Source organism: Prinia subflava, chromosome 7 (assembly GCF_021018805.1).
Source record: "Prinia subflava isolate CZ2003 ecotype Zambia chromosome 7, Cam_Psub_1.2, whole genome shotgun sequence".
Lineage (NCBI taxonomy): Eukaryota > Metazoa > Chordata > Aves > Passeriformes > Cisticolidae > Prinia > Prinia subflava.
In genome coordinates, this window is record NC_086253.1 from 12087763 (window position 1) to 12106284 (window position 18522).

Below are 18522 nucleotides of genomic sequence, written 5' to 3' on the forward strand. Positions count from 1 at the left end.
GCTAGAAGCTTGACAATTGTGTAAAGTATACTTTTTTTTCATCAGAGCTCAAATGCTTAATATATGATAGGAATCTGTAACACTGGGAAGCTGAAGAAAACAAGCAATTTGAAATTGATGAATACATATATTTTTTTCTTCTTAAAAACATCACTTTTCTTTGAATTTGGCTAACTATGAAGTATTCAGAATTATAAGGGTCATTTCTGCTGTCTACCTGGAACAATTTATCTCATCCAGAAGAGAGTCTCCTTTTGAGAGTTGTGCTGTTCCTGATGCTTTATTATTTATCATTTTTAATGAAGATTGATCCTACCATTTCTGTCATCTGAATACTCACCCTGCCTGGATAGGTCAGAAGAATCTGAGGAGATCATAGCAGAGTTGGAAGCTCCTCAAGCATTAATGCATAATGCATAGAGCAATAATACTTATTTATCATTTTGTTAGTATACAAACTCCAGGCTGAAGTTGGTGTTTTTCAAATCAGTAGTGAAATGTGTGATGACTTCACCAGAAGTAGAATTGGACTCTTTCATACACTCTTTTTGCATAGTCACTGTTCTGAGCGAAATATTGAAATAACCATTTTCTGAACTCTGTTGCAACAGCAGTATTGTAGGTAGATGTATTTTTAAAATTGATTTTCTGAAGATCACTGATTTGTCATGTTTCTTATTTTCTGCAAGCAATGCAGAGGTTCTCAGTCTCTTAAATGCTGTATTTTAAAAGTGTTTTCTAAACAAATAATTGTAAGAGTTTAAGTACTCTATATTGCTGTAGAGATTTAAAGGAATTTGATAGGTGGGACTGCTGCCAGACCTAGTGCTTAGACTCTCTGTCATGAATCTTTGTTTTCTGAAGAGCTCTCTCAGCTCAATTTATCATCTTTTTCAGTTTTTTATTTAATTATGATTTCTTGTCTGTATATCAGGAATCCTGGTTTTGGTTTTGTTGGCATTCTGACTTCTGGAAAGCTAAACTTGTGACTCATGCATGTGAAGGCATCCTTAGATAGTCCTCATGTACCTTTCTTAGCAATTTCATTTGCTGATCTGATGTCTTGTATTCTCTGTGGGCTGCTGTGTGAGCTGTGCTGAGTTCACGCTTGGCCATGTAAGTGCCACAGGACTGATGGATGAACTCCCCAGTTCAGAGCTGCCTGCAGGCCAGTGCAGCTACTGGTGTATCACAGAGCATCTTCAGGCCTGTGCTAACACAGCCTGGCAGCAGGCAGGGACCAGGGAAAGGCAACACATCCCACTCTGGCACAGAAGGCTGAAGAATTTGGGCTTGGGCAGTCAGTAGCTGTTGGTGGGTGTTCAGACCTCATGCCATTGCCTCTGCTTCTACTTTAGTACAGTTTGAGTCTCCTGCAAAAGTTTGTGCCTTGTCGTGCTACAGCTGTGTAAATCCCTGCCCTGAAGGGTTCATAGTCTCTGTTGAGACTGGGCCCAGCAGAAGAGCGTGGAATGCAAAGGAAGGAGAAAAGGAGGGAGGTGTTGAAGGGAGGAAGGTATGGGGCTGCACAGAGGGGTCACTTTGGCATGGTACTGTAAAAAACCACGAATAAAACACAACAAACTAAACAGACAAAAAACCAGAAAAAAACCAAAATACAGCCCAGTTTACTGATATTGTATTACTAACCCCTCAATAAATGGATAATTTGTGAAACAAACCGCATCAGCAGCTTAGAAGACCTCTAATGCCCATTATGCTCAAATTGGCTTTCTCTGCTTACTGTGACTAAAGCCAGCACTGCAGGAACTGATTTCTTTGTGATTCTTGTCTGACTCTTTTTCCATCTTCACTCCTCTGAAGTGTGACAAGACAACATGGACAATAATGCCTGGATGTTGTTCTCCTGTTTCCTTCCTCACTGCAGCTGTCCCATTGTCACTGTGGGTACAGGCCATGGGCTGCTCTGGCTGTAACAGTGGGTGCCACTGGGCTGGGGTGCTTGTCTGTCTGTCTCTGTCCTTCCCTCTTTTCACTCCCCTCTCCATCAGGAGTTGGGGCAGCTGCTGTGCCTTGGGGCTCTGAGTCACTGCTGAAGTGGGAACAGTGGCTCTAAATAACTTAATTACATTGTTTTGGGAGGCTTGTGTATTTGAAGCAATACTTTTACAGAAACAGCTACCAGGGAGCTCCAGTCTGTATTTGTGCTACTAATTGGCTTCCATTGTTAAAGAAGAGATGAGCCTTCTGAGAATGGCAGGCTTTTCTGTTTTGATGAGAAAATGTCACCAAAGGGGAATTTGTTTAATACTTCTTTCCCTTTTAGACTTCAGAAAGTTGTGTGACAGTAGTTTGTTACCTTTATAAATTCAGAATTAGTTTTAAAAATGTGTTTGAAAGCCATTAGTTATTTTTAGGACTGTTAAATTCAGCAGCTATTAGTTCTCCTGTTCAAAAGTTCTCTCTGTGGGCCTGTAATTTGAATAATAAGACTTAAAGACACAATTAGTTGGTAGTTAATGAGAGGTTTCCTTTTTTTGTAGTGTGTTGTGGGTTTTTTTGTGGGGTTTGTTTTTGTTTTTTTTTTTAATTAACTATAGTTTCTTTCCTGACCCCAACTGCTTTCCTGTGTTCTTTCATTAGGTCTGTGGAGGACTTCAATTGCTCAGGCACTCTCTCTGCTTTTCTGTGTTTGGCATCTGGGATTCTCCCCTTCCAGATCTCTCTGACAGACTTTTAAAACCTCTTTCTCTTCAAGTGAGTGAAAAAGCTTTACACTTGCTGTTTGAAGTTTCATTTTCTATGTGTCTGTTCACCTTTCCTTCTTCCACCCTTTTGTGTCACCTGCCTTCTGTACTGTCCTCATCCTTTCTCTGCATGCTTTGTCCAACAAAAACTTTCATCTTTTTTATCAATAGGTTGCCAACAGCTACCTGTACTTCATTAGCTTTCATGTTCCTGTGATGCTGAATATGCTCAGGAAGTGAGGCACGACCTTTTAAACATCAATTGCTGTAATGAGCAGAGTGCAGAGCATTTAAAGCAAATTATTAAACATACCTTGGCTTGAGGAGACACAGAGTGTCAGGCTAGAATTTTTTTCCTGTGTGGTGTGAAACATTTAATCTGGTTGATTGTAAACATTGTTCTTCTGAGAGACTTGAATGAAACCAAATGAAAGCATTTATTATACGTACAGGGTTCCTGTGTTTTTCTGACTGCTGGTGTGATGCAGCATGCTAGGGGAGCCCTCAACCTCTCTGTTTTGAGTAAAGAGCTTGAAGCAAGGTTTCTGATGTGTGTGATGAGCTTGTCTTGCTTCTGCTGGCTGCTGTGTGAAGATCACAGACCAGAAGTAGAGCACATCACATGGAAGGGAGCTTTCAAATTTTTACAGACACAACCTTTCCTCAGCTGCCACTGCCAAAAGGTGACGGTGTGGCTGCTATCTTTGAAGATGTGACCTGGGAGAGCTGTGGCTTGTAATGACTTTTCTCTCTGCTCTTACCCTTGGTTTGGTGGAACAGTTCATAAACTTCTCTTCCATTGCCTTCTTCACCAATGTGCTGTCAGGAAAATGACGAATGTGAGTTGCAGGTTAAATACATGTGAGATCTTAGGAGCCTCATTATTCACTTGCTGACACACCAGCATCAGGGGATTATTGTCATTGCTCCTCCTGCATTTTGCATAATGTGGAGTTACTGGGGTACTGTAGTTTTCCTTGAGGGTGAAAAAGAGCATGGGAATCTTGCTTAAAATGGAATGAGGTTGAGTCTATAATGACTTGCAACAAATAGGAAGAAGTGCTGTGGGAAGACTGAGGGAAAGACGATAGGAAGTGTTCTGATGGTGTTTCATTTTGGTTTTCATTCTTGGGATCACTGATGAAGAAGAGTGGAAAAGTAACAGGGAGATGGGTGAGGAATAACTTTAATCTTCTTTGAAGCATGCTTTTAAAAAAATCTGTATTTGTGATAAGGAATAAATTATGTGGTATGAGGTATGTAATAATGTGGTAGAGCTGTGAAGTGTTACTTTCCAGGGGGAGAGATGAGGAATTCAGTCTTTCACATCTCAGTAAGAAAGTGTTAGTAGGTGCTGGGGCAACCATCCATCATTGCATGCTTGAAGAACAGAAAAATAATGACTAAGGAACTTGTTGTTCTGGCAAACAAAGAGATTTGAAAGTTGTAACTAACAAAATTCTGAGGATGAGGTTACCATTTTTTTGAGAAATTATCTAGTGGAACAATTGATCAAAATGTTTAGTTCTTTGTTAGGGGATGCTTGAAAACCGGAATGTTTCTCACAGAAGACAGATACGCTTCAATTACATGAGAGCTGCTAAACTTAAAGAAGGAAGTAAAACAGAAACATAAATCTGGTGGCATTGATTTTACAGGCTAATAATGAATTGGTGAATCTATGATGGAAAGCCTCCTACCACTGCCTCACAGTCATTAGAGAAATATTATGGCACAAAGCTCCCATTCTCTGAATCCTTGTTTTCATTTAAGTGCATTTACACAACTCTGAAACACTTCTTTTTTTCAAGTTGGCACAAACAGCTTGATAATAGCTGGCTGTGTCAGCAAAAGTCCTGAGACTATAAACAAAATGACTTGAGAGAAAACACACATCTGTATCTGCTGTGTTGCTTCAGCATCCTGTTACCTTGATCCTGGCCTCTGTCCTGGAGCAAGGAGGACTCTTCCCAGGGGTCAGTGTCCTGAGGTACTTTGCCATGAATGCAGGTGAATGTTACATAAGAAAGCTGTGCACTTCCAGCTGCAGTGTCCATCTGTAGACAGGATAGAGAAGCTGGATGCTTGTGTTGCCTTAGGGATATTATAGCAAATATTAGCTCTTACAGAATCTTCAGATTACTGTGAGGAGTGTTCAGATTACTGTGAGGCTCGTGGTACTTCAGTTGTGGGGATTTCTGTTCCTGCATATAGGGAAGAGGGGGTAAAATGGATGAGGTTCAGTAGCTGCAGTCAACCAGCCAGCCCTGCAGCAGATTGCCACGATGAGGACAGCCATCACCAGTGTGTTTCTGTGGGTTTGAGAAATTGCAACAGAAAATCAATCTGTGGTAGATGATTACATTTCAAAGCTAGTCTCCCAAATAACTTCAAGTATTTGAGTTATTGTAAGGAAATTATTTCACCCCATCAATTTCAAGATAGGGAGAATACATCTCTGGTGCTATCAGGGAGGCAATGATGATATATCAGTGATTTAGTTTTAATTAAACTTTACTTGCTTGTATAAGGAAAGTTTGACAAAAAGAGCAAAGTGTTTTTAGATTTGCATGCCTTCATTGGTATGATTCTGAATGTTGTATCATTCCACTCTCTTGCAAGTCTTACCAAGATCTTTGCTATGGATTTGAAATTTATTCTGAGATTTGTTTGTGGAAAAATTAGACCAATAATTTAGCCTAAGCAAAAAAATGAATGGGTTTAAGCTTCTAAAAGTATGTTTTGTAGGTCACAAAGAAATTCATATTTACATGGTCCACACACAGAAGAATACAGTGTTGTGTATTCATGTAATTTGACATGGAGGAGCAAAACCCATGGAATTTTTCAGTGTGGAATTGAGTTCAGGTGTAAAATTTAGAGTGGTTACATTGTATATGAAATTAGAATAATTATAATTCCAGTTTAACTCTAAAGATAAAAGACAGTATTTATATGCAATATCACATACTGCATTTTCTGAAAGCTCTTGTGTTTCCATCTGGTTTTAATCTCTTTTCTAGAACTCTGTTAATGTTCATGAGAGACAGATAGCAGCTATTTTATTTGTATCATCACCGAATTGAAACTGCCCCCTCTTCCCTGCAGAGAAGGGAGTACACCGCCCATGAATACGAAACAGTGATGTATCAATCTCGATGGGTCAATGAGTTTAGAACTATTTTACAAAGTCAGTAAAATTTATAGTCTATTCAGGTGCCTGTTTGATCTGCTTCCCAGCATAGACAGTGGTAGTTTCTGGGGAGGAGGTCAGACATTTCTATTGGTGTTTATCTGAAGGAATGTTTTGAGTATTAGTAAAGAAAAGATTTTTCTTCTTCTGTCTGAAATGTAAATAGAAATATGGACATACTTCATTAAAGTTGCTGTAGTAGAAGTTGACTCACCCTGCTGTTTAATGAATGATCACTGTCATGATTAATAAACTAATGTACTGTGATATTCTTGCACATCTCTGCCATTTCATTACCCAGTATTGAGTGAATCTAGGGGCAATCTAGAGATTGAATTCTCTAGATACAAGGATCTTGTTTTGTGACAGAAATTTCCCATTATCAGTGATTTCTAACAGTCCTGATTCCCTTTGTACAGTTTGGAGGTTGCCAGCCTGACACGGGCAGATGCTGATCTGGAGGCCAATCGAACACAGATCTGTAAAGAAGTGATTGCTATGATGCTGAGGAACATGGTCCTAAATCACAGCCTCCTTCCTCATGTGGAGAAGAAGATAAGTTCAGTTTTCGAAAAGCAGTTTCTTGCAATGGAGAAAGAGATTCAAGAGGAGTATGAAAGGAAGATGGTGGCTTTGACAGCTGAATGTAATTTGGAAACGAGGAAGATGATGGAGGCTCAGTGCCAAAAAGCAAGAGCTGCAAATGAAGAGGCTGAGGAATTAATGAAGAAAATTAATGAAAAGGTAAATCTGGTTTTAAATCAAGATATTTTGCATCAAATGTAGTTTTATGGTGATGGTTTCTCTTTTAGACTAGAACAGCTTAGATATCCACCTAGAGGAGTAAAGATAAATATCTACAATTAAATATGTTCAGAAATTCAGATGTCATAACTAGGGTAGTTTTTATTAAGAAATGATGTTCAATTCACCAGAAAATGAATTTTTCTCAAGAGAATCTGTGACATGTGAAAACAAAGGATTATCATTATCCTGTTTGTTTTTATTTTTAGTAGAATAGGGTTTTTTCTAATTTATATTGTTATTAAAATTATGCTTGTTATTATTTTGTTGGTATACATTATGTGATTCTGTTTCATTTTAGTTGGATTTCAGGATTGATGAAACCTAAAAAATTAATTTCATATATAAGCTTTGTGTGGAATTTCATGCCATTTTATCTAATTTATGTTATATAAGACTTGTAAATTCTAAAATTACTTCATTATGCCTTCAAAGTGGTATCTGGATTAGAGACTGGCAACTGTACAACCCCACTGTCCAAACAGGTGAATACTATGGAAAGTGTACACTGATTCAGTGTTAGCTGAATTCTGTGACTTAAACCTGAAATGACAGTAATTAAAGTATTTGTAAAATATATATGAGCTAGTAGCACTGATTCGTTAAAATACGTTGGATTCTGAAAGTCACTTCTGATGCATTTATTTCTTTCTTCTTTGCAGCCTGCTGTAGAATGCAGAAGTCTTCTGGACAAACTTCACAGACTGGAGCAGGACTGCCTGAAGAGATTCCTTTTTGTAAAGCAAGAGGAATATTTTGCAAAGGCTTATAGAGAGCTGGCTGTTACCCAAAGAAAGGAGCTCCATACCATCTTTTTTACACAGATAACAAATGCCACTTTAAAGGGAGAACTGAAGTTGGAAGCAGCTAAAACATTAGTGGAAGGTTACTCTAAAATACAGGTAATAAGATGATATGTCCCTTCCTAACCTAAAGACAGAATACTAACCTACAGTAACTTTCAAGAAATATTTCAGGATTATTTTTATCACTTTCATAGCTAGCTTTCTTAGAAAGTATTTTAAAAACTATAATGCCTTTTTTAGCATGTCTAGACATCTGCACAACTGTATATCGAGGTATATGCACAAGTTCAAACGCCCCTAGGCACCAAGTGCTCTTGTATACTTAGGAAGATGTACTGATCCCCCCAATCCAAATATGTAGATTATTGAAACTGTGGTCTGAGGTACTGTGATTATGTGCTTAGAGGGGTTGAGTGTCTCCAGGTTATATGATAGAGGGATGCTGATGTTCAGGACTTTAGTTTTGCTTTCAGTTACATTTTAAACCTCTTACAACTGCCCTCAGGACGTGTGCTAACTGTTCAGGAAAGTACACACAGTACTGAGGTAATCAGGCCAAAAGCTCAGCACATTATTTATTTTGTTTGGTTGAAATAACCATAATCATTTGATGTGATCATTAGAGTTGAGTTGAAAAAAGCTTATTGTTTTACACTTGTAGGAATTTTTTAACTTTGCCCTATTAATGAACAAATCTGGTCTGATTCTCACAGGTGTTAGCCAAAATTTACATAACATCTAATTAAATGTTCACATTTGTTCACATTCTTTCCTGTAGGGTGACATTGAAGAGCTAATGGATTTTTTGCAAGCTTGCAAGAAATATCATCTGAATAAAAGATTTTCTTACAGAGAATATCTTATAAGTAAGATACAGTCAAGAAATTCTCGTGTCTCTGCTCTTATAAATGCCGCAGCAGCCCAGATATCAAGTCTCATTACTAAGACAGAAAGGTAAATAACTGTTTCCTTGTCAGCCATTTGACTACTTTATCTCACAGACAACAGACTCTTCAAAAGTGTTTTTTCCGTGTTACTTAGGAGGAGAGTTGCAAAAAATGTTATCTTTTAGTTAATTCTAAGAAAATATTTTGTAACTGATTGGTTTTGTTAGTTAAATCCCAGCAGGTGCTATGGTGAGGTTTTGTTATCTGTGTCCACAGCACAGAGATAAATTGCTGAAAACATATTTCCTGTATAGTACCTGTTAATAATTGTGAGTTCAATGGGAACCAGACTCATGTAAGATTCTCAGTGTCTTTATACATCCATTATTTGTGTAAATACTCATCAGTCATGTGAAAACTCATGCCAGAGTCCATTGCAATGTGTACCAGTGAAGACCATTTGTCTGCATGCTTTATGCACAAATATCTGGATTTAATAGAAAAGAACAGTTTTGATTCACTTGTGATTGAAGGTGTTTGAGGAACTGGATGTACAGCTTCTCTTTTCAAGTTGGAAATCATGATTATTTTCTAAAGAAAGTAGATTAAGTTTATAAATAATCTAACTGGAGGAATTTGACTAGCAGAGACTACACCTGTTGCAGGGAACTAAAAGGTAGATGTCAGGGAAGTGAAAAGCAGACCTGGAAATGGACTGTTGTAATACACACATTTAACTTATTTGGGATATCATACCAGACCTAGGCTGATTGAGTACTCTGTGATAGGATACTCAGAATCAAGGTAGAGAGGTAGAAGTGGTGAATTCAGCAGACACACAGAGACGTAGTTATTTAAAATTGTGTGGCTGTGAGGAGCACTGAGAGAGACATTGTGCTGCTACCCAGGGAACTGTGTTAGTTTGGCATATGGAGACATTGCTGAGGATCCTGCCTGGGCAGCAAAATATGTCAGTGTAGTACAGGAAAACAACCTAGCACAGCTGCTGTTGGTCCTGTGCGTGCAGCTTTATTTGTATATTTGAGATGTCTGCATTGATGTCAGTCACTGACAATATGTGAAATGTGCATTAAGAGAACTGGGTGAACAGTGATCTTTATGGTGTGTTTTTTCTTCCATAATGTTAATTTAAAACTAATTTAATATTAGGAAGTAACAAGTCTACTAAAAGCTACCAAAGATTTCATCTGTTGATGTGACAAGATAATTTATCTGGGGTTTTTTTTGTATCTTTTCCTTGCTTTTCTTTTTGATTGTCCTGTGTTCTGCCCTAAGTTTAGCTTGAATCACCCTAAGTTTAGCCTTGAGATTCACTGGTAGGAGAGAGCTTCTTCTGCTAGGCTGACACTGTTTTGCTAAGGGCTGCAGCTGTGTGGCTCAAAGACAAAAATGTCCTGGAATAGGAAATGTAATTCAGACATGTCTCTCACAGAGAGTTCCCTTCCATCACTTCATGCATTGTATTATAAGGTCTGAGATGTTTTCACAGAAGATGTGCTTATGTGAAAAGCCTTTGTGAGAACCTCACTGTGTGACCATTGCAGTGAACAACTGGGACTTCTCAAGCTGGAAAAATCAATTTCATCCATTGTTTAGTGCCTGTTATTGCACCTAAGACCCACAAAATAAATCAACTATAAAACAGAAAGGAAAGGTACAGGGTTAGTTAATCAAAGACCTCATGGATCTCATCCCCAAAAATGTAATAAATGTATTTAAAAACCTTCCAAAACCCCTCAAACTTCCAAAAGCAGCAACCATTATTACCAAGATGAAAAATTCATTTTTCTAGCACTCTCCTATTAAACTTTCAGAGCATGCATTGGTTGGTTGTCTGTGGACAAACAACACATGTCAATAGTTAGAGATTTCATTTGTGCAGAAGCAATCCCATTTGGCTTTCTAGGCCTAGAACTACTTATTTTCCAGTAACTTCCCACATCTGCTGCAGCAGTAATTTCTTTCAGGAAAATGCTGGCCAAACTCTTAAAATTCATTCTTTAAGAGGTGTGATTATAAAACTCCAGAATGTAGTATCTCAGTTTATTTGCTGGTGTTCTATTTTCTACAGGCAAACTGAAATAATAGTAAATAGTATTACTCATGAGAAATTCATAATTACATAACATAGGTTTGTATTTCAGTTTCTAACTAGAAAGTGATTTGGGGAATGTTTGCAAATTGGAGCATTAAAATTTAAGCAGCAAGAGAAGTCTGGTCTGAATGGTACTTTAAATTTGTACCCACAGTATCCTCTTATTTTTCACCTTATCATTCAATCTGCTTGTCTATATATTGATGCAGCTCTGTCTAAATCTATTTTATCCAGCTTTATAATAGAGTGCCTTAAACTTACTGTTATAAATGGAATTCTAAAATACAAAACTTAAATGGAGAAAAGATATAGATTACCACAAATAGATGCAGTGATAAACCAGCAAATAGATATTGAGGAGAAGTTTTTTAAAAATGTAGCTTAAATACTATGTTTAAAGTTTATCGAAGAGCAAAGCAATTTCAAACTAACATGAATAGGATTCTTTGTGGCTAGAATTTAATGTTATAAAAACCCAAAATAAACCCAAACCAGTTCTAGGGAGGGCTGTGAACATTTTAAATGAAATAAAGCAACCAGAGTTTACAAGCTCTATTTATTTAAAATGTCCCATTTGTCTGGACTAGTTTTTGAGTACTCGCTATCTTTTGAAAATCACATCTAGACTACAGTGCCAAAAAGCAGGAAAGGAGAATTTAACATATAATCTATAATCATGGATTTCTTTATGTTTTTTCTTAAAGACTATTGGGCAAAAGGGCAACACTTGAGGCAGAGTTTATTTGGGGTTGTTCTTGCTACCAACAGAGGTGCAAGGTTCTTAAGTTTTTGAACTATAGCATCTGTAAAACATGGTGTTATTTTTTTGCTAGTATCTTCTTGTTCACAAGAAATTTCTTCTTCAGTCTCTTAAAAATTCAATTCAGTTCTTGTGATTCATTAGGTACAAGCAGTTGCAAGCTCCTTTATAAACTTTGCCCAAAACTTAATTTTTTTAAGACCTCAAGAATTTCCTGTGTATTGTGTTTCTAAAGTGGTCAAAAGATTGAAGCACCTTATGCTGGTCTCCTTCTTCTTAATAATCACCATTTATATGGATCTTGTCCATAGAAAGTAGTTTCCCAATGATGTCTTGGCTGGACGCATCTGGAAGTGAGCAGTAATGCATCACTATGAAGTTTTCTAATCATCTCTTAAAATCTGTTCTGCTTGTAGCACTTGCTATGTAGGGAGGGCATTTATTGCCCTGACTTATTTACATGAATTGTGATCTGGACAGCAGCAAGCTGCCAGTTCAGCAGGTGAAATCCTGGTGTAGCTGGAGTAGCATGGGCAGACTCATGCATGTTCTCTCTGTGTAGTGATGTGATTCAGCCTCCATGTACATTCAGGCCTGTACAGCTTTTCTGCTTCATATCTATCTCCTTTTTGCTTTAGTGATGCTCCTGTTCCTTCTCTAGCTTCATGAAACAATTTTCATTTGCTGGGGTCCAGCATCCCAGAACACTTGTTCTCTGTAACATCAAATACAAAGTCCTACTTTTTACTTCAGTGCTCTCACTCTGTATTTGCTCCTTAATTTGTTGGCTTTTGTTCAATACAGAGAAGTCAGGGTCTCTCTCTCTGACTGACGTGTGGTACTGCTGCTGTTTGTTACACACCACCTCTGTACCTCCCTTGGTGCTCGTTGCCTTTGGGAAGATCTCCCTTTAAACATCCTTGGCATTACCACAGTATTCTCCTTCATTAAAATTCTCTTTGTTCAAAGACATGTGCCTGCCCATTTCTTAAGTGATTAAATGTCTGGCATGCTGAGACCAGGCAGTTTATCATACAGTCTATACTGTCTCGTTACCTTTCTCCTCTCCTTTTGTTTTGCATTTCTGTTTGGAGTCCTTTGAGACTATGACATCTTTTTTTCTTAATACCATAATTGTTTTTATATTGCATTTATATGAAACCAGAAGTAAAGGTGTCTTGCCAGTATTGAGCCTTTTAGGAATTACCATAACACCGATTAATATAAGTTGGCACATAAACTGACATCAGCTTCTGTGGTGAGATACTGATCACCTCGAGTTTTAGCTGTGGACATACTGGATCTCTAAATAAACCAACTGAAATACTGTAAACACTTTTTTTTAAATCCTAAAAATAGATAGCTATATATCATCTTCCTGTCATTCTGTGTTGCATGACTTTTCTTAAACTTTCATTTGCTGTGTGGTTCCAGCACATCTATCTTTTTCTATTGCAGACGCTTTTTACTGCTCTGGACAGGGATTTTAATTGGATGCAGCAGGCCTGAGTTTATTTCCTCAGTACAAGACAGGATGAAGGTGTTAAAAATAATGTCTTGGTTATTTTCTTTCCTCACCATAATTAATTACCTTTATTCACGTATCTTTGGCCTTGGGTTCAGTCAAAAAGCAGGGGCAGGACTTAGAGTTACCAAATATGGGCTAAAAATTTTGTACTGTTCTGGAGTTTTTTGACATATCACTGAGTTTTAACATTGATTAATTTCAAAGCAGAAATTACCTGGCCAATAATGAGGCTTGGTGGATTACTCTCAATATACTGAAAGGTATTTTAATCTGCTTTGCAGATTAAAGAAATGCAATAGCTAGGCTTTGAAAAAGCTCTGCAAAAGGAGGATCTCTTGTTGACATAACTGTGATAAAGCACATCTGAGTTTCTATCCAGCACATACATTATATAGGGGTGATGTTTCATGGCTTGCTCAGATAGTTGTGGGTCCTTCAGCAGAAGATAGGATAGTGTGAATTATGGGATCTGGCCACCCTGGTTACAGTGCAGTGGGTGCAAACAAGCCAATTTGGCAATTCTGCTTTATTTTAACTTATTTTGAGAATTTTGGTTGGAATTAAGTTGTCACAGTAGCAATAAATCCTAATAAACCAAAATGAAATTCTCCTTTCTGGAGAAGGGCTTGCTTACCATATTTAGATAGTACTTTAATTTAGGAGCTGGGCCAGGTATCACACTGGAATGAAACCTTGAAAGCCCTGGATTCATCTGACTCCTGACTCTGTAATGTTCATGTCTTTGAAAAAATGGGGACTGGGTAGGCAAACTAGAAGGTATCTGTATAACATCCAGGTTCAGGTTGGGAATTGGTGCTTTCAATTCAAAGTTTCATGTTGACCTTTTCAACACCACATTTTGTAAGTTTACAGTGCTTAATAAAAATTATACCTCACAAAGGTCCAACAGCCTGGTCTGAATTAAGATGTTCTTTTATTCTTCTGTTGAATAAGAAAGATTTGGGGAACTTATAGTGTAAATGTAATAGCAGGTAAGTTCTGAAATTCAGTTAGAGTTTGTGGTGAGGGAGATTTTTTAAACTGTTGCAGGCACTGTTGAGATCTTGTTTTCTCTTTGACATTAAATACTGTAGCAACTGGAGGTAGACCATAGTCTTGAATTTCTGCCTGAAAACACTGTGGGTCATGACTGACTGTTTGCTGTTTCAAATAATTGAATTGCACTATTATTTTGAAATGTTTATAATCCTTCTGATGTAAATTTAATAGGAAGTATGAATATAAATATTTTGCAGATGTGATTGCTTTGTCTATTAAATTTTTTTTTCTTTTTACTTGATCACATACTTTAAAGAGAAATTTGTTTTTAATGAGGAAAAGAAGTTGTAAAAGACATAAAATGGCATTTCAGGGTCATTAAATGAAAAAAATAAATATGCATAATATATGAGGTTTAAAATGTCTCATTTGAATATCACTTACGTTACAAACCCATGTGTAATTGGTTTTGCACTTGCCTGTCCTTCTGTCCATCATGCCTGTCCATCCATCCTTCTTCCCATTTCTTTTTCATACACCTTCACAAACTGCCTCAATTCTCATCTGAAACTCTTCTCATCTCTGAGATTGCCCTTCGATTATCCCCTTCCTTGTTTGATTCTCCCAGGTGTCACTGCTAAAGACACAAAGATCATTCTTTGTCTCTATTTTGCTGAGCCTTTTTATGGTGCTAATTGCCTCAGATATCCTTTTGCTCTTAAGAATTTGGGATAACAGCCTTCAAACACTGTTATTACAGAGCAGGTCATCTACCTGAAAGTCATTTGGGAATCCTGCTGGACCGAGCTGAGACTGAAATTAATTTTGTTAAACAGAAATTTGATCATGATTTAAAACAAGAAAAGCAGAAGCTTTGCCAGAAACTCATTACCAGGCGAAGGCGGGAAATGTTGCAAAAGGTAATTATTTTCAATGTATTTATTTTCATAGGGCTTATCACGAATTAGAAATTGAATTAATTGAAAAATAAAATTTAGTTGTTACAACAGGGGTCAACACTGCCAGGAGCGTGGATTAAAATAAGTGCCAGTTGGTTTTAGCAGTGTACCACTGTGTTGTGTATTAGTCATGCAGTAATTCACAGCTGTTCTTTTAGAAAAAACCTGCAAGAAAGTTACTAACTTCAGCTTAGCTGGAGAAACTTCTGAAGCTCCTCTGCTTGGTGTAATGTGTCAAAGGGGGTCATGACAAGCTTCTGTAACACGCAGACAGGCAAAAGCCAGCTCAGGTTCAGGAGCTGGTGAGGGTAATGGCTCAGATGGCAGTCACTGTTTTCTGTGGGTTTCCTGGCCATGTGTGACCTGAGTGAATTCAATAGCACAGTTAAAATTCAGCTACAAACCAAAACTATTTAAAAGATGCTGCTTTACCTATGCTTGCTTGTGGTAGAATTCATGTCACCTCAGCCATCTAAAAATCAAAGGTAACTCCAAAAGATGCAGGTCATCTCGTAATGTAAGGCAACTTGCAGGTGATCTGACAGGGAGTTGTTGTCCAAAGGTATACTTCAAAGGTACCCTTCTGTACCTAAAAGATGTAGAAAAACCCTAGCTTCTTAAGATGCTAGTTCTTAAGATGACCCAAGTTAGGTGAGGTTGATCTTATCTTTTGCAGGATGTGTTTCACTGCTTTGTGCTCTTTAACAGATACCAATGTGAGCATAGACAGCTGGCCTGGTGATAGTGACATTTGTTATACTTGTTCTCAGTGTAGGTTGCTTTGGTTTAGCTTTCCAATGAAACTGCAAGATGGGGAAAATACAAAAACAAACAAATAAAAAAACCCCAACTTTTTTTTGTAATTTTTTAAAATTCTTTTCCTCCTTTTCTATTTGATCCAGATTCTCTTCTGGAAAGCTGCCAGATCACTGAAATTCAGATAGCTGAGATTATATCAAATCACATGGTGGTGCATTTGTTTAGATGTTAGCTCTTTTGTCTAGCAACAGTTCATATTATCACAGCCCTTGTATCTACCAATAGTCAGAGTTATCACAGACACCTTAGGTGCTCACAAAGCCAATCTGTTGAGGGCTAGGTAGGTCTCTGGGCACTGCAAAGCAGTTTCGAGAACATGGAAAAGCAAAAGTATGAAGTTTTGCATTGCTATGAAATTGACACTTAAAGAGCTAGAATTTGAGATGTTCCTTTTTCTTAACTTTGTTCCTCCTTTTGGTAAACGAATCAGCAGAAAGAGCACCAGAAGGAGCAGCTGTCACTAGGAGACCCCTACAAAACTACTAATGAGATCTCTCATTACCTGAGACACTGGAAAAATCTTCTGAGTGATCACACCATTGAATTTGAAGAACTTACTGAAAAGCTGGACAATGAGGCCAGCGAAGAGCTGAAGGAGCTACAATTTAGCCTAGCAGAGAAAGCCATTGAAGAGCTTAAACGTGTTCAGTGTGGAGTGTTTGTGCAAGAACTGGTCAAGCTCAATGTGCCAAAGTTGTTCCTGCTGGAAGCTGTGGAGGAGCACAAAAAAGAGATGGTGGTTAAACAGGCACAGCTTGAGAGGGAAGAACATGACAAGAGCATGGCTGCTGAAGAGCTGCTTCAGCTCACCAGGCAGAAGCTAAGCCAAGAGCTGGAAACAGGCATCTCAGAGCAAAAAGAAATAAGGAGCTGGGAACAGTCAATATTCATGCAAGTATCTCTCTGCACTCTTTTCTTGGTTACTATAGCAAATAGAAGAGAGCTGGGAGCTTTCACACCTGTCCAGCTGTAATTCTCTGTTGGGCACTTAGGAATTGATTTTTTTTTTGTCGATTTGCTCAGCCTATGCAGTGCCAGTGGGGGAGCACTGCAGTGGAAATCCAGGAAGCAGCAGTCTTGAAGCTAAAAATGTGGAGTAAAGGTTTTTTACTTCCATTCATTCCATGGCAGGTATCACTTACACATCTTTCATTGTTATTCTCAGTCTGTTCTTTGAAGTCCTGCACTTTGGAAATGCCAATTAGTGTGTTAGACCTAATTGGCCCCTAGTTCAAGTTCAATATAATCCTTCTAGCCACAAGACAAGCCTTACTCCTCAGGTTTGTTTTGAGCTTTGGCACAGTATTCCCACATAGTCCCTAAGTACAGGGTGCAGTCTCTGCCTGTCCACTCATGGCCCAGCGTGTCAGACTGGGCTGCTCTGGCCTGCAGACACAGTGGCCCTGAGCCATCGTGGCACAGCAGTGCTGCAGAGAGGAGTTCTGGCCCCTGGCAGTGCTAGGGCCATTGCTGCTGCTGCAGTGGGACCCTGGGGAGGTGGCAAAGCAGGTGGTGGCCCTGCCACCGTTGGGAAACCTTGCACAAGGAGAACCCTTGGCTGTGGCCAGGAGTGGTTGTGCCTCTCACAGCCAGGTCCCTGAGATCAGGGAACGTTCATGAGCATTTGTTCTTAACTTTCAAGTACATTTATGTCTGGTTGTTAGATTGCCTGAATATTTGCAGTACTATATTTCCTATACAATGTCTATTTAATAAGAGACATTGTTAGAGACGTGAGAACATGAAAAAATAAAATTGCAGCTTTAGGGGAAGCAACTAGAACAGGCAAACCTATAATAAGCTGTATGGCTCTGAATAAAATCTACCAGGCATAAGAGATTGAACAGGGAGGGAGAAAAGAAAAGAGAAAAAAAAAAGACACTGGTAAAAGTCTTTCCTTCATACCTCTTCTTTAAGGCAAAATAGATTTGTATGGGCACTTCTATGCTAACAGAATCTTTATAAACTTTCCTGACACATGTTGTAAAACCATATAACAAGAAAATAAAAAGAAACTTTACCCATTACATTTGCTTTGCTAAAGAAAAAAAATCCATTTTCCCATTGTTTTGGTTCTAATTTCGAGGGCTTTGTATTTTATTCAGCCTTTTAAATATTTTTCTGTGAGTCATTTATATGTATTTTCTAACTTGTCTTAACTATCTCTTGTTTACATTGCCGAGAGCAGACCTGCAGGATATGGAGGTAGATTGTATGACCCAGCAGGACTTTCCTGTTTCTAACTTAGAATTCCATAATAATTGTGTTCCAACATGCAGTGTACCTGTCACACTTGTTAGATGATAACTTTATATGAAACAGCAGTAAGCTGTTTGGGGTTTTTTTCAGTAAAATGCAGGAAAATATATAGAAAAAAAATGCAGCAACAGCTGTCCTATGAATAGCTCCTTCAAATCTGTCACTTGTCTTTTTCCAGTCCCTTGTCTGTCGTGGTATTTTGATGACAGATGCCAGCTCTCATGTTTATGTTCTCATCTGCTATCTACCAACATTATTTTGAATGATAGCTTTTCATTTTTGTTGCTTATCAGAGAGACCATGAGTTAGTCCAAAATATTTGTGAAGATTGTTAATGCTTACAGTCCTTTTTAAATATAAACATGGCACAACTCTATTTGCTGTATTTCATTTCATATCTCTCACTATATATCTATATTCATGGATTTATAGCATGGATTTTCTTCCATGAGTCTAAGACAAGACAACAAATGGTTAAATATACTATAAATGATCATTTGGAGTAGTCTTGTCTTAAAGTAAGCAACTTTTTGAAGGGAAAATCCTCATGCATTAAAAGTATATTAACTGTTCTTTGCTGAATCAATAAAAGAAAAAAGGATTTCTAAAATCAAATATTTCAGTGAAATGATGAGGTAGTATAGGCCTGGTGTACATTGAATAAAAATATCAGTACTAATGAAA

At 37.9% G+C, this 18522-nt stretch overlaps 1 protein-coding gene across 4 annotated transcripts in view; it reads left to right on the forward strand.

Annotated features, from left to right (window-relative positions):
- The window catches only part of EVC2 (EvC ciliary complex subunit 2), a 64167-nt gene that overhangs the window by 26107 nt on the left and 19538 nt on the right, over positions 1–18522 (forward strand). For 3 of the 4 annotated variants that reach the window (XM_063401602.1, XM_063401601.1, XM_063401598.1), the window contains exons 10-14: positions 6321–6645; positions 7368–7607; positions 8290–8465; positions 14562–14721; positions 16010–16470. In XM_063401602.1, the coding sequence (XP_063257672.1) occupies positions 6321–6645; positions 7368–7607; positions 8290–8465; positions 14562–14721; positions 16010–16470 (1362 nt within the window). The remainder of the gene's footprint in view (positions 1–6320; positions 6646–7367; positions 7608–8289; positions 8466–14561; positions 14722–16009; positions 16471–18522) is intronic. The other variant, XM_063401600.1, reaches the window with a different exon arrangement.